The 12942-nt window shown below is 30.9% G+C and overlaps 2 protein-coding genes across 2 annotated transcripts in view; both read right to left on the bottom strand.

Annotated features, from left to right (window-relative positions):
• The window catches only part of LOC108757759 (uncharacterized), an 8413-nt gene extending 3520 nt beyond the window's left edge, over positions 1–4893 (bottom strand). Inside the window, exon 1 of the mRNA XM_018502317.1 lies at positions 4816–4893. Within this exon, the coding sequence (XP_018357819.1) occupies positions 4816–4893 (78 nt within the window). The remainder of the gene's footprint in view (positions 1–4815) is intronic.
• Positions 4894–9150: 4257 nt separating this feature from the next.
• LOC108757811 (uncharacterized) lies at positions 9151–11913 on the bottom strand. Its single transcript, XM_018502423.1, has 5 exons — positions 11816–11913; positions 11049–11190; positions 10744–10887; positions 10496–10647; positions 9151–9394 (listed from the first exon to the last, which is right to left on the bottom strand). The coding sequence occupies exons 1-5, from the start codon at positions 11902–11904 to the stop codon at positions 9166–9168; spliced, it is 756 nt and encodes a 251-aa protein (XP_018357925.1). The 5' UTR covers positions 11905–11913; the 3' UTR covers positions 9151–9165.
• Positions 11914–12942: the final 1029 nt, after the last annotated feature.

Here is a 12942-nt window from a genome sequence, read left to right as displayed (position 1 = left end):
CGCCGAGCGAGTAAACCACCACTGGCGCGGGCGCTCGAAGGAGCGAGCAGGGGCGGAGGTACACGCGAGCCTCGAGCGGATAACCAATGGATCGAAGATGATATTAGGACGCTAATTGGAGTATTCGTCGAATCGAATGCAACTCGATAAAAACTACTCTCGTGGCTGAAACTACTCCCGTCAATAGATAGCATTGGCTGCGTTCAGCGAAGAAACTAATTAGTTTAGCGTTTAGTGATTTTTTTAATATGATTGGTTTCTTCACTTAGATCCAGCAAAGAACTAAAGGCAGAAACCAATCATATTAAAGAATCACTGAACCTTAACTGATTAATTTTCTCTGCTGAACGCAGTCATTGATTGTACAGAAACAATCATGTCGGTAGTCAGTAATCAATAATTCATCAACTCCTTGCGGCACAATTGTTTTCTCTAACAGCTTCCTGTTGAACATAAACTTGTAGTAATTACTTCAATATAATTTCCTGCTCAACAATGTGTCTGTTATGTATAACATATGTGTTATATTACATTTGTATTAAATGGGAAATTATAATATTGATATAATGTTATTGTTAGATTGAGTTTTTTTTTTGGCTGACTCACAGATTGGGGTATTCATAGTCCGTTTTTATTTTGTAATCAAGGATTCTTTTGCCTGTATTCATAATCAAGCCTTATAAAGCTTTCTTAAGTTTATCGTTAGATATTCAGTAGCCAATAAAATAATTCATAGAGCATCTGAAGATAAATTTAAGAAAGACGAATGCCAGGTTCAGCCAATGGAATACAGATTTTAATTAGGACCAATTAGAACTGGTAGCTCTATTGGCTGAATTTTAGGATTTTAGGATTAAGACCTAAACATTAAATATAAGGATTGACTATGAATACGGACATCTGATTGGTTTATGACTTAATCCTTAGCTCACACAATAAGGTCGTGTCCTGCGCATTTCTTTTCTTTGAAATACTAGGAACACTTGGTTAAATAATGCCTAGATAACATTACGTTACAAGTGCAGGCATAAGACGTCTTAGATCCGCATTTTGAGCATAATGTTGTCTGGGGTGGTCTCTATTCTTTCTCTTTTTTTTTTAATACACGACCTTACAAATATATAAGAACCATTTAATAATTTTTGTATACTTTTATGTAAATGTGATGAAAATTAACTCATGAATGACCCATCATGTATTTAAGGATTAAGATTGTATTTAAGATTATATACTTAAGAAGGTCTTAAATATAAGAATCGACGATAAATATCGGCTTTAATTTTATAACTTTTGGAATTTAATAGAAAGGAATAACTTTCTCAGAATATATATCAATATGTGCGCGTGTGTGAGATACAATAAGATCTCTTTATTTCTTAAGAAAGTAATTTTTTTCCTCTTGTTTCATTGAAACTTTCGCGATTTAAGTTATCATTTCGCACTCGCAACAACATTGAAACAAACTAGATGGCAACTCCGCGTGGCAACTTGTTATCGATTACCTATCTTTTAAACACAGATTTAACCTTCCGGAGTTAACAACGAGTCTATTAGACTCACTCGATTACAAATCTCCATCAAAAATGTCAAGCAATTCAATTTCCTTTATGTTACATCTGCAAATTATTTTTATTAAAATATACTTACATTTGTTAAATATACTTACATTTAAAATATACTTACATTTGTTAAATGCTCTACAATCAATCGACACCAATTAAAAATAATTTAACATCAACGTTATAATTTCGCACTCCATAACGTAACTGTTATATAATACCATATGTTATCATAGTTAATTGTTGAGTGCGAAATTATACATTGATTTGTTATTTTTAGTTTGTGTCGATTGAGAAGTATTTATTTTTTTATATATCATTCTGGTTCCTTGAAATTAACCCTTATGTACCATGTACAATTTGGTGCCTCATCCATATTATCAAGGGTCACTAAAATCTCTTTGTTTTTTCACCTCTTCAAAATAATTTAAATCTCTAAAAATTCTCCAACACACTTTCAACTTTCTAGAATAAATATTGACTCTTTATTTTGGAAAATAATAAAATGTAGTATATATATATATAATTTATAATTACCGAAAGACTCAAAGAAACTTGCACAAACAGGAATCGCTGGGTCACTAGTTACCCATATTGGTACGGTAAGGGTTAATTAGTGTTTTTTAATTAACATAAATTAAATGGTTTTACAGATTCAGGATCTAACTGTATTATAAATTTTGATGTCAATTTTGAAAAGTTAATAGCGTTTCAATATTCAATCGAGCAATATCTCTTCAATTCTGTTTTTTTTTTTCACAAATCAAATAAGCTTTCCGTTAAGGACGAGCGAAGCCTTCATTTACGCCGAAAACGAATGCGCCTTGGCGTTTAAGTAATGTATGGCCGCTACTGAATGGGCGTGCAGCTGCAGTCGCGTCACCCGCTGCGAAACGACGCATCCGCTCTGCTCGTCGGCTTTATCGCGGCTCCGCGCGTAGCCGCGCGTAGCCACGCCGCGCCGCGTCGCGTCGCGTCGCGTCGCATCGCATCGCGTTGCAACGAAACGTACGCGCGCATCGTCAGCTCGTTAAGCTTGTCCGCTCGGCTCTGCTCGACCCGGCTCGGCATCACTCGGTCGGCCTCGGCCTCGACATGGGCCGTGGCGAGCCGCGCGATGTCCAGCATCAAGCCCACAATTCGGCTGCTGGGAATCTCTCGGTCGTGATTTCAGGACCGAGGAGGAAAATCGATACAGAGATGCCACAACGAAGGAAACAGTATTATTAAGCGATTTAGGCTACTCCTTAACAGGAACTAAAGTTGAAATTTGTATAATTGTAGATATTCTTAATAATCAATAGAATTAAAGGATTATGTGATCCAAGCTTTAGGTAAGCTGTTGTTTTAATGCACTTAGTGTTTATTATATAAGCAGGATTAGAGATGAGCTAAGCTGGGTTTTAATACACTTACTGTTTATTATTCACTAGCATTAACGTTTATAGGAAAGGAAAGCTATTATAGTGGCATTGAAATAGTTATATTTTGAGGTAAACATATAATAAAATAATAAATAATAACAAACTCTTATTCAAGGAAAATTAAGCTGTAAGATAAAAATCTCTTTAAAGGTTAAATCCCAGTTTTTTAAAGATTAAAACTCAGTTTTGCTCATAACTTTTAAGTCTATTGATTGAATTTTAATTCATTAAGTTTTCGTTTCTACATTAATTCATCGTGCTTATGTACTTTTCATCGAATTACTAGTTTATCTTTTTGCTTCTTAAATATTTTATAATTATAATTTGTTCATCTAATTATCGTACTTATAGTATACTGTTCGTCGAGTTCACCTGATATTCTTGTATTATACAAAACAGTAATCTGAGTCTAATATATGTGCATATTTGCATTCAGTACACTGTACTTTCACATGTTTATCGTTGATAATTAGTTATTCAGGTTAGCCATCAAATCAGCCACGCCTATTGTAATATGCTTTTGATATTGTATTTTGTCATGTACTATACGAGTTGCTTTCAATTTAACTGTAAACCTGTACAGCGTTCAATAAAGCTATTATTATTATTATTATTATTAATTTAATTCTTAATAATGTTTTGTAGATACATGGTTTTGAAGATACGATAATATTTTATTTGATAATCAAATTATCGTTATAAAATATATCAGATTAATAACTATATGCTTAGCTTGATTAGATATATTGGATACTCCGATCAAACTATCACGTCCCATCGGATCAAGTGGACATCATACGACATCGCAACATTGCATCTGTGCAAATACGATTAATTTTGTTTATTAATAGGCGCGTACTCGCTGCGACCGACTTCGCGAAGTCGTGGCGACGGCACTCCTTTAGCAACCTTGCCCCATACGATCCCACTTCATGATTCGCGTTTCTATTAATAGTCGCCTCACTCGTGAAGTATTCAAGGATCTGCCGAAGTAAAGGACTCTGCGAAATCACCACGCGAGAGTTGTTGTGAAATGAGAAACTTATAACTTTATATCCGAGAAAGACCGTGTTATCAAATGAAAGAACGTAGGCTTGTGAGTTTGCGAAATCAAGTGTAAATTCAAATAAAATCAAGGAACCACGATCTAGAAAAAAAAGTTTATACATGCAAGAAATATAAGAGAAATATGAAGTTACCGTATTTATTTAGAGACACAAATATATATAAGAAATAAATGAAATGTGAATGAACTGTTTTGAACTTCCATGTGTATCAAAAATGTTAAAATGTAAATCAATCCATTTTTTAGGGGTTAAATTTTTTAATTTCAAAGTAGACAACGTCCATTAAATATTTAGTGAATAATAGAATTCAATTTGAATCCAATTTAATACATTCTTTGAATTAAATTGTTTAACTCCATTGCTTTAGTTGAATTAATGACATGTGTAAAAGCAGTGACAACATATAAAAATAATTAAAAATAAATCAAATTGAATATAATTGATATTATGAATTTAATAATGTATCTACTTTTTGTGTGCGGTATACATGCAAGAAATGCACGGAAAATGTAAAGTTATCGTGTTTATTTGAACACGTAATAATGCAAGAAATATAATTATAGAAGAATGTAAATGTAGATTTATTTTTATTTAGAAGCCATTTTCGCAAGAGAGCGATTTCGCGACGTTCATTACAAGCAGACATAGAAAATCAATTTTATTCACATCCACATCGAGTGATTCGAGGAAAATTAATTTTCGATCGCGAGAATTCCAATTCGAAGAAAATTAATTTCCTCCGAAATCAGCGATTTCACATAGAACCTGCGTACAATTTGACCGCTTATCTTCATCATAAATCCTTACGGTCTCGCCTGAACTTTTATCTCTCCGTTTCGTCATATTTCCCACATTTCTCCATATGCACCCGTCGTCGCGTCGCGTTGCTAATCAGCGTCCAAGTTGAAGTAATATGTCGGCGTGTCTCATATCAGTTTCCGCCTGGTCGGCAAATACAAAGAGACAAAGGAGGAAAGGAGAAAATCCTCGTTAGTTACATCTGCCCTTGTCCCCCACCACGAAACGTTTCGGATTAATAATACCGCGTCAGGCTGATGTGAGTGCAGAAGTTGTGCTCTAGCAAGATGAAGTTACCTTCCATCTCCTGAAAACCATTATTGTCAAGCAGGCTTGAAAATCTTAAATTAAAAGAGACGATAAATAATATCATAATATTAATAAATTATATCTTAACACTTGAAGTACCGAGTGATCATTATTGACTGTTTCTATTTTTTAGATTAATATTATATTTCTTATTTAAAAAATAGAGGATTCCGAAATTTTTCAATAGTTGTATCCTTCATATTGATAAAATATTTGGTTTCTTTTTTATGGTAATTTATTTGCTTGATCTTTTTAGTAAATAAGAAATGTTGGTACTTCTAATGTCATATTATATGTATAATATATACATATGTATTTATTTATATATTTATTTTGACATAAAAAATGTCTTCAAAGTATGCCAAATTGATGTACCTGTTCATATATTTTTTCTAAAGCTTATAATTATTTTTAAAAAGTGACAATAAAAAATTGACAAAAGTTTATTGTCTGAAAAAACTGCTACTGTTTTGTAAATTTTATAATTTTGTTATTAATAATCAGGGTAAGTTAACTTTTTTTTTTAACTAAGTTAAGTTAAAGTTAACAGTCTTGAAAATTTAATTTAGTTAAGATACAAGTTAATTTATAATAAAATTAATTAAATTAAAAGTTAAGTTAATAAAAAAAAGTAATTGAAAAGTTAAAAGTTAAATTTGTTTTTTTTTATTTTTTTAATTCATGATTCCAGGGTTCCAGTCTTACAAATGACGGAAATGACAAATATATACTTTATTTAAAAAATACTCTACACTGAGAAAAAAATGCTATTGATTCAATTAAAGTCTATATTACGGGCTGTCACTAACATAAGTGATTAATTCATGTATATTTTTATTATATAACACAAAAAGGTATAAATTATTATTTCAATAATCAAGCCTTTATATCAATAAAATATACGCATAAATTAATCACTTATGTTAGTGACAGCCCGTAATATAGACTTTAATTGAATTAATAGCATTTTTTTCTCAGTGTATAATTTATTTACATGTTTTGTTTATATTTACTGTTTAGTATATAAGATTCGACTATACATACTGGCCTGTGGTATGACTAAAGCTTCAGACACAATACGAGAGAATAGCGATAGTAATAAGGAATAATAGATTTCAACCTATCAGAAACTAGATACATCGAAATACACGGTTTCTGACAGATTGAAATCTGGGGGTCGATTGTGTAATTTGAAATGAGTTGAAAATTATACAAAAATGAGCAAATTCACTAGAATATTTAGAATTTCATTGGTCAATACCTAGTAAATTTGCTCACTTTTGCAATTTTCACCTCATTTTAAGTTATCGCTATTACTGCGTATTATGTCTGAGACTTAACTTCACAGAGTTAAATAAAAAATTAATAGTTACGGATAAAATGTAACTAAATAAAGTTAAAAAGTTAAGAGTCTAAAATGTAACTAAGTTAAATTAAAATTAATTAACTTTTTAACTTATAACTTTTATCTTTTTAACTTAGCATTACCCAACCCTGTTAATAATGAATGCTAACTAAATTGTAATTTTCGAAAGATTAACGATTTTAACGGCGAGATAATTGAGAAATTGCCTTTAAATCCGACGGCTTTCAGTAAATCTATCGACAAATGCGTCGAGAGAGAGTCAACTTCGTCTAGATGCATCAAGGATGTCTGTTCGACGCGGTAGCGGGTAATGCAGTTTATAATCCTTCGGTATGCAGGTATCATAATCAATGATAGGGAGGGATGTCGCATACTAGGTGCACGTAGATGGACAATAGCGGCTTTCTCCTGATTCCCTATACTGAGTATCTGATCCAGTATGTGAAGCACAAACCAGATAGGTATGCCTTGATATCATCGTAGATAATGGAAGCACGCGATTCTGTCGTGAATCGCACAATTCGTCCTCACGACAGCTGAGATATTGCGGATTATCTCGAGTCGAGCTAAATAGAACTTTTAAGAATAGCGAGTCTCAACTCACGTTTACATGCAATGCAAGTTCATATAAAATGTGATAAGTCTTACATACATTAAGAAAAAAAATGTTCATTTTCAACTAAATTAATTAATTTAGTTTTGTTTTTATTTTTTCGCTGTGAAAAATGTACATATTTAAATTAAATGTAATGTATTTGACTTAAATACCGAAAAATAAAGACAACATAATAAATTTAGTCAAATAAACAATTTTTTCTCAGTGTAATAATAATTGGATAAAATTGGATAAAAATATTATATAATTTTATGCGAAAAATTTCGTGCAACGTAATTAAAAATTAAATTCGGATAAAATGGTGTTACGCAAGATAGAAATACTTTCTTCGCTCGCTAAACGAATATCATATAAATGTGCATTTGTAAATGCTGTTTTAATAAAATGTAGACGTATAATGATTATGCACGTTACAAATGTTAATTAAATATGAGTAAACAGGCCGTTTTTGTATCTACATACACCTGATGATAGGCAACCATCGTCGCATGTATGTATTAACACATAATGTTTTTTAGGGGAAAAGTAATGTCATTAAGCTTCAGCCCCTATTAAACTAATTCTCTTCATTAATTAATGATAAAAGTAAAGCGAGAACGCCAAGTGTAATCTATAAAATTAACATTTTAAATATAATAAAACTTGAGCGAAAATTGAGAGCGGTCAATTTTTTCGATTAATATTATATTTCTCTTGTAAAAGATAGGAATTTAAAATTATTTTCAATAATTACGTTCTTTATACTGAAATGAAATATTGGATTTTTCATTGCTTTATTTTTATAGCAATTTATTCACTTAATCCTTTTAATGAATACGAAGCGTTAGTACTTTTCTTTGTGTTATACCAACAAATTAACTTCTGTTAGAAGGGTTCTGGTTTGGGGCAGGGATAAATTAATAGGAATGTTTGGATGAGGGTAAAGCAGGGTGGTGAAAATGAAGAATATATATATAATATTAGCATTAGCACCTGGAATCGGTCGACATTATCGATCGGCGGTTTCGTGCTTGCGATATCCGCAATGTTGTATGTATAAACAAGATTACCACGCACACCTCTCGTGATATCCCCGGAGACCACCCCCCGTGGCCTTTCATGGAGCTATCTCTATGCAGATTGCGCTATCGCCGTTCGCGTCCAAAACAACGGCGTCAAGACGCGACGTGCCGGAGAGAAACCCGACTAAGTTTAATAAGATTAAGCGGCAGGAGTGCTCGCAAAGTTGCAGCTTAACAGTGTTGTAAGTAATGCATATTGATCGTCGCTTTAGGTAGTTTGACTACTCGCCGTTTGCCCATCGAAACTACCGTAGTTTGTCGTCGCTTATGAGCACAGTGTATACATCAAATAATTTTCGCGGCACTCTGTAAAGTTTGACGCGCGTCTGTTAATGATGTATTAATTGTTCGTAGAGATATTTCTTCAGATAGCTTAACTATTGTTATACTTATAATTATTATGTTAAATGATAAAAATAATTAATATCGTTTTGATAGAATAAAAATAATTTACTTGCGAAGATAACTTTACATTACGAAGTTAGTTGATTAACAAGGCCATACTTCAATTTTTAAATTTAATTTTATGAATTAAAGGTGTTGTATGTATTTTTTAACAAAATGGAAAAGCTATAAAAAGATTACAGATTTTTTCTAATTGTATTTAAAAGTAATAAAAAATAATTGTGGCTTATTTAAAACTTGGCTTATTTTAATAAAAAGTAGATATATTTTTAAGAAATAATTGAAAATTTTCATTAAAAATATAAAATTGTTATATACTGTTAAGTATAATATATAGCATTTATTTTTATGCAGAAATAAATTTCCAATTCTCTCTCTCTAGTTACTTTTACAGCGACTACATAGATCTGATACATCCTTAAACTGTGGAAAATAAAATGGATAATAAAATGCTTGGAGATCAGTGATAAATGCTTGATATTGATATTATAAGTTCAATGATTTAATCAGCTTATATTTTTAGGGTACAAAATCATGGATATACCATAGAATAACAAGAATTAATTATTAAATTCGGATTTCGCAATGTCGAGCCATTTATATATTATTGCTATACGATCTGACTGTGGAGTATTTGTGTTCCAATCATTAAGTTGTACGCCGAAATTCGATTTGGCACGATTCTCAATGACGTTTAATAGGGGGTTTTTGAAAACCTTTATGATTATTTTAGTCAAACCGTTCACAAGAGGATCCAAAAGATTACCCCCGAATTGTACGTCGAATTTCCTGCGAAAGACGAAAGTAAAAAGGAAATTATTACGCGAATGAAATTAGCAAAAACTTATGATATACTTATGTTTGTAAATTGTTCATAAATTAAATTAAACTCGTAAGATAAATTTGCGATTTAAATCTACACCAATATTTCGTAGCTATCAGATAAAAAAAGATGCTTGCGAGTACAGATGTTGAAAATAAAAGTATCAGTGACACATCTTGATAAATTTCAATTGAAATTTTTACAGGACGATTATTATCATTTCTCGTGACGGCATATTAAACAGGTGCAGTAGCGAAACAATATAGTAGATGATAATAATATCCGATATCTGCACTTATCAAATGTAGATATCGGACAGTGATTATTTACTACATCGTTTCATTACTGCATCTGTTTAATATGTGTTACGAAAACAACTCAGTCCTATCATCAATCAATAGAATATAATTTATGACATTCAAATATTTGATAAATATTTGCGCTCGATTTGATCGCATAAAATCTCTACGTATAGTATTTTATATACGACGAGTAAATAATACACCGAAAGAAAAAAATGATTGCAATTATCATAATTCAACTATAATTTATAGTAATTTCTAATACTAACTATATATTTTTCAATGGAATTACAAATATAATTAATATTACTAATATTTTAATAACAACTGAGGCGTGCCAAAATAAAACTTAGTAAGTGTAATTTTTTAATTTTTCAAAAAAAAGGAAAAATTCATTTTCTTGAAAGAAAACTATCGAACTTACGTTTCTACAAAAATTTTTAATTAAATACTAACTTTTTAAAAAATTGTGTTCAAAGTTGTTAAAATTTCAAAATGTAAGTTCAAGTAAAATGTAAATCAAAACGTTGTAGACTCAAATAAAAATATCAATTGTATAATGGACCTACAACGTTTTGAATTGCACTACCTATTTTTCTCCACTTATAGAAACATTAAACATTTAATTTTAACATTTTAACTTTCATGGCACACCTCAACTATAAAAATGGAGCTAATTAGAATTATTTTATCATGCAATTATAATACAATTTTAATATGAAACATTTTTCTCTCAGTGTACGAAAGGAAACATGAAATACTTACCAGACATTAGAGAACTTTATGGAATCGAGAAGTAAGTAGTAGTTATTTAAATCGATCGTCGTCACGACATGGACATCAAGATCGTGTAAACGACCGTATATATCACCTTTTCTCTTATATAGTAAATGCTTCAGATTATAATAATAATTAAACTGAAAATTACAGAAACATAATTTTGAGATATAAGTCTTCTATAAATTGTAGTGGCTTTTTAATATTAATTAGCATCATATCCGTCTTGTTCTTACGCTCATAACTTCAAATCCCAAATTCATATCTATCGTCAAACGTTTGTCCTTATATGTTGCAGTCACATGTTGAGTGCGCTTTACAAGCGATAAATTTTGTATCCACCCATTCTTGAGGTCAAGATTTCCCTTGAGTTTCCCAGTCTAAAAGTATTATTTTCAAATATAATCGGAATGAAATATATATCAGTGGATCTTATCATTGGTGTCTTAGAAAGATAAACTTTGATTTATCACTTTTTACAGAATTTAACAAAAATCTTTGTAGGAACAAAGATTTCATTATTAGTTTCATTCTTACATACCAAATGTGGGAAAATATGTGTAGAAACGTTGGGGAGTTGCATAGGATCCATTCCATTACTCAAGATGAATTGGCGTACAGAAGGCAATAGAGCATCAATTACGTTATCAAGATTCGCTCTTATTTCTTCATTTTGCCCAGAACTGCATAATATAAAAATACACATTTGTTGAACGCTTCATTCACAATTCATTTAAATGAAACCAGTATGCAATAAACTTTCGAAGCTCGTATATATATATTAATTACAAATTTTGCATATATATTTATATATATAAAACGTATATAAAAACTTTAAATTTTATTCCTTAAGAAATTGAAGAAGTATATCTGGCGCGTACGATTTTTTAGTTATCGTAAAGTTAACTGCAAATTGCAATAACCCTTTACTCGCGTGGGATGTCCAGTCTTAGAAATTCGCTAAATGTATAAATACTATTTATGCACATTACATTTAACGCAAATTGTTTTACAATTGAATAAATATTTTGTTTTTATCTCTTTATCTAATTGATATTATCAATCTTCATTTATTATAAATCCTCAAAGAGAACAATGAAAATTGAGATATAATATTGGTGTGTCAAAAATATCTCACGCGATCTCATGCGAATAATTACGTTAAAAATTCGTGCAAGTAATGTAAGATTAAAGTAGACATGAGAAAGAAAAGTTTTAGTCTCTGTAAAATGTAATACAAAGATTTAATTACAGAACGAATAAATAGCAAAAGTAAGATCATGAAAAATTAAGAGCATACGAACTTACTCAGCGTTTTGTTCGACTGTAAGAGGTGTACTATGCACCATGCACACTGCGATCACGAGGAGGAAAATCAATTGTATTTGACTAGCCATGATAGCGGTAACAATTTAACTACCGAAGATACGGAGTTTCCTCTATATTTATTCATTTTCTGTCATCTGATTATGCCTTATCAATTTGATAATATTCTAAGCAATTAGATATCACGAAATCGTTTAACAGCAATCTAAAGATCTTTCCGATATAACATCATTACACTCAAAAAAGTAATCTTGCAGTTATAGCGAAAATTATTTATTAAATACGAAAAATAACTAAAACAGATAAATTTCTAGCAAGCACAACAATATTGGATATGTATCGCATCTAATTATATATATGACAGAGATAGAATTTAGATTTGTGCTATAAATTCTATACGTATGATACATAATTTTCTATCAGATACAAAAAAACAGCTATAATTCTAGTTGAAGCAGCAAAATATTGTTTCGCGTGTAACAATTTGCGTGTAGAAAAATTTCAAGGAAAAACTGGTCACTAACCAGAAACTGGATAGTTTTTCTTGGGTAAAATTAATTAGACAGTAACTATTCAAAACTTGTCCAGAAAATACTGACTATTGTTTGATGGCCAGTTACTGGCCATAAACTATGCACGAAAAAATAGTAATAAAATACTAGGCAGTTTCTGTCCAGTAAAGATTCTGAAAATACTGGACAGTATTTCATGAGCAGTTTTTGGTCAGGAACTAAACAAGAAAAATGCTAAGAAAATGCTGTCCAGCTACTGTCCAGTAAAAATTCTGAAAATACTGGACAGTATTTCATGAGGAGTTTTTGGTCAGGAACTAAACAATAAAAATGATAAGTAAATGCTGTCCAGTTTCTGTCCAATAGAAAATCTGAAAATACTGGGCAGTATTTCATGAGCAATTTTTGGTCAGAAACTAGGTAAGAAAAATAATAAGTAAATGCTGTCCAGCTTCTGTTCAGCAAAAATTTTAAAAATATTGGGCAGTATTTCATGAGCAGTTTTTAGTCACAAACTAGGTGAGAATCAACAATAAGTATAAACTATATTATATATGTATATTAGAAATTAAAAGCAAAAAAAAAATATCATTGTTT

The sequence above is a fragment of the Trachymyrmex cornetzi genome, unplaced genomic scaffold (assembly GCF_001594075.2).
Source record: "Trachymyrmex cornetzi isolate Tcor2-1 unplaced genomic scaffold, Tcor1.1 scaffold1012, whole genome shotgun sequence".
Taxonomy (NCBI): domain Eukaryota; kingdom Metazoa; phylum Arthropoda; class Insecta; order Hymenoptera; family Formicidae; genus Trachymyrmex; species Trachymyrmex cornetzi.
Note: the sequence above shows the minus strand (reverse complement) of the source record. Positions and strands in the feature narration are given on the sequence as shown.

Excerpts from the sequence above, each read along its gene's own strand:
- LOC108757811 (XM_018502423.1), bottom strand. The coding sequence starts at position 11,904 with ATGGCTAGTCAAATACAATTGATTTTCCTCCTCGTGATCGCAGTGTGC. Across the intron at positions 11,191-11,815 it reads ACAGTCGAACAAAACGCTGA|TTCTGGGCAAAATGAAGAAA; the intron begins GTAAGTTCGTAT and ends TATATTATGCAG. Across the intron at positions 10,648-10,743 it reads TGGGATTTGAAGTTATGAGC|TTTAATTATTATTATAATCT; the intron begins GTAAGAACAAGA and ends TGTAATTTTCAG.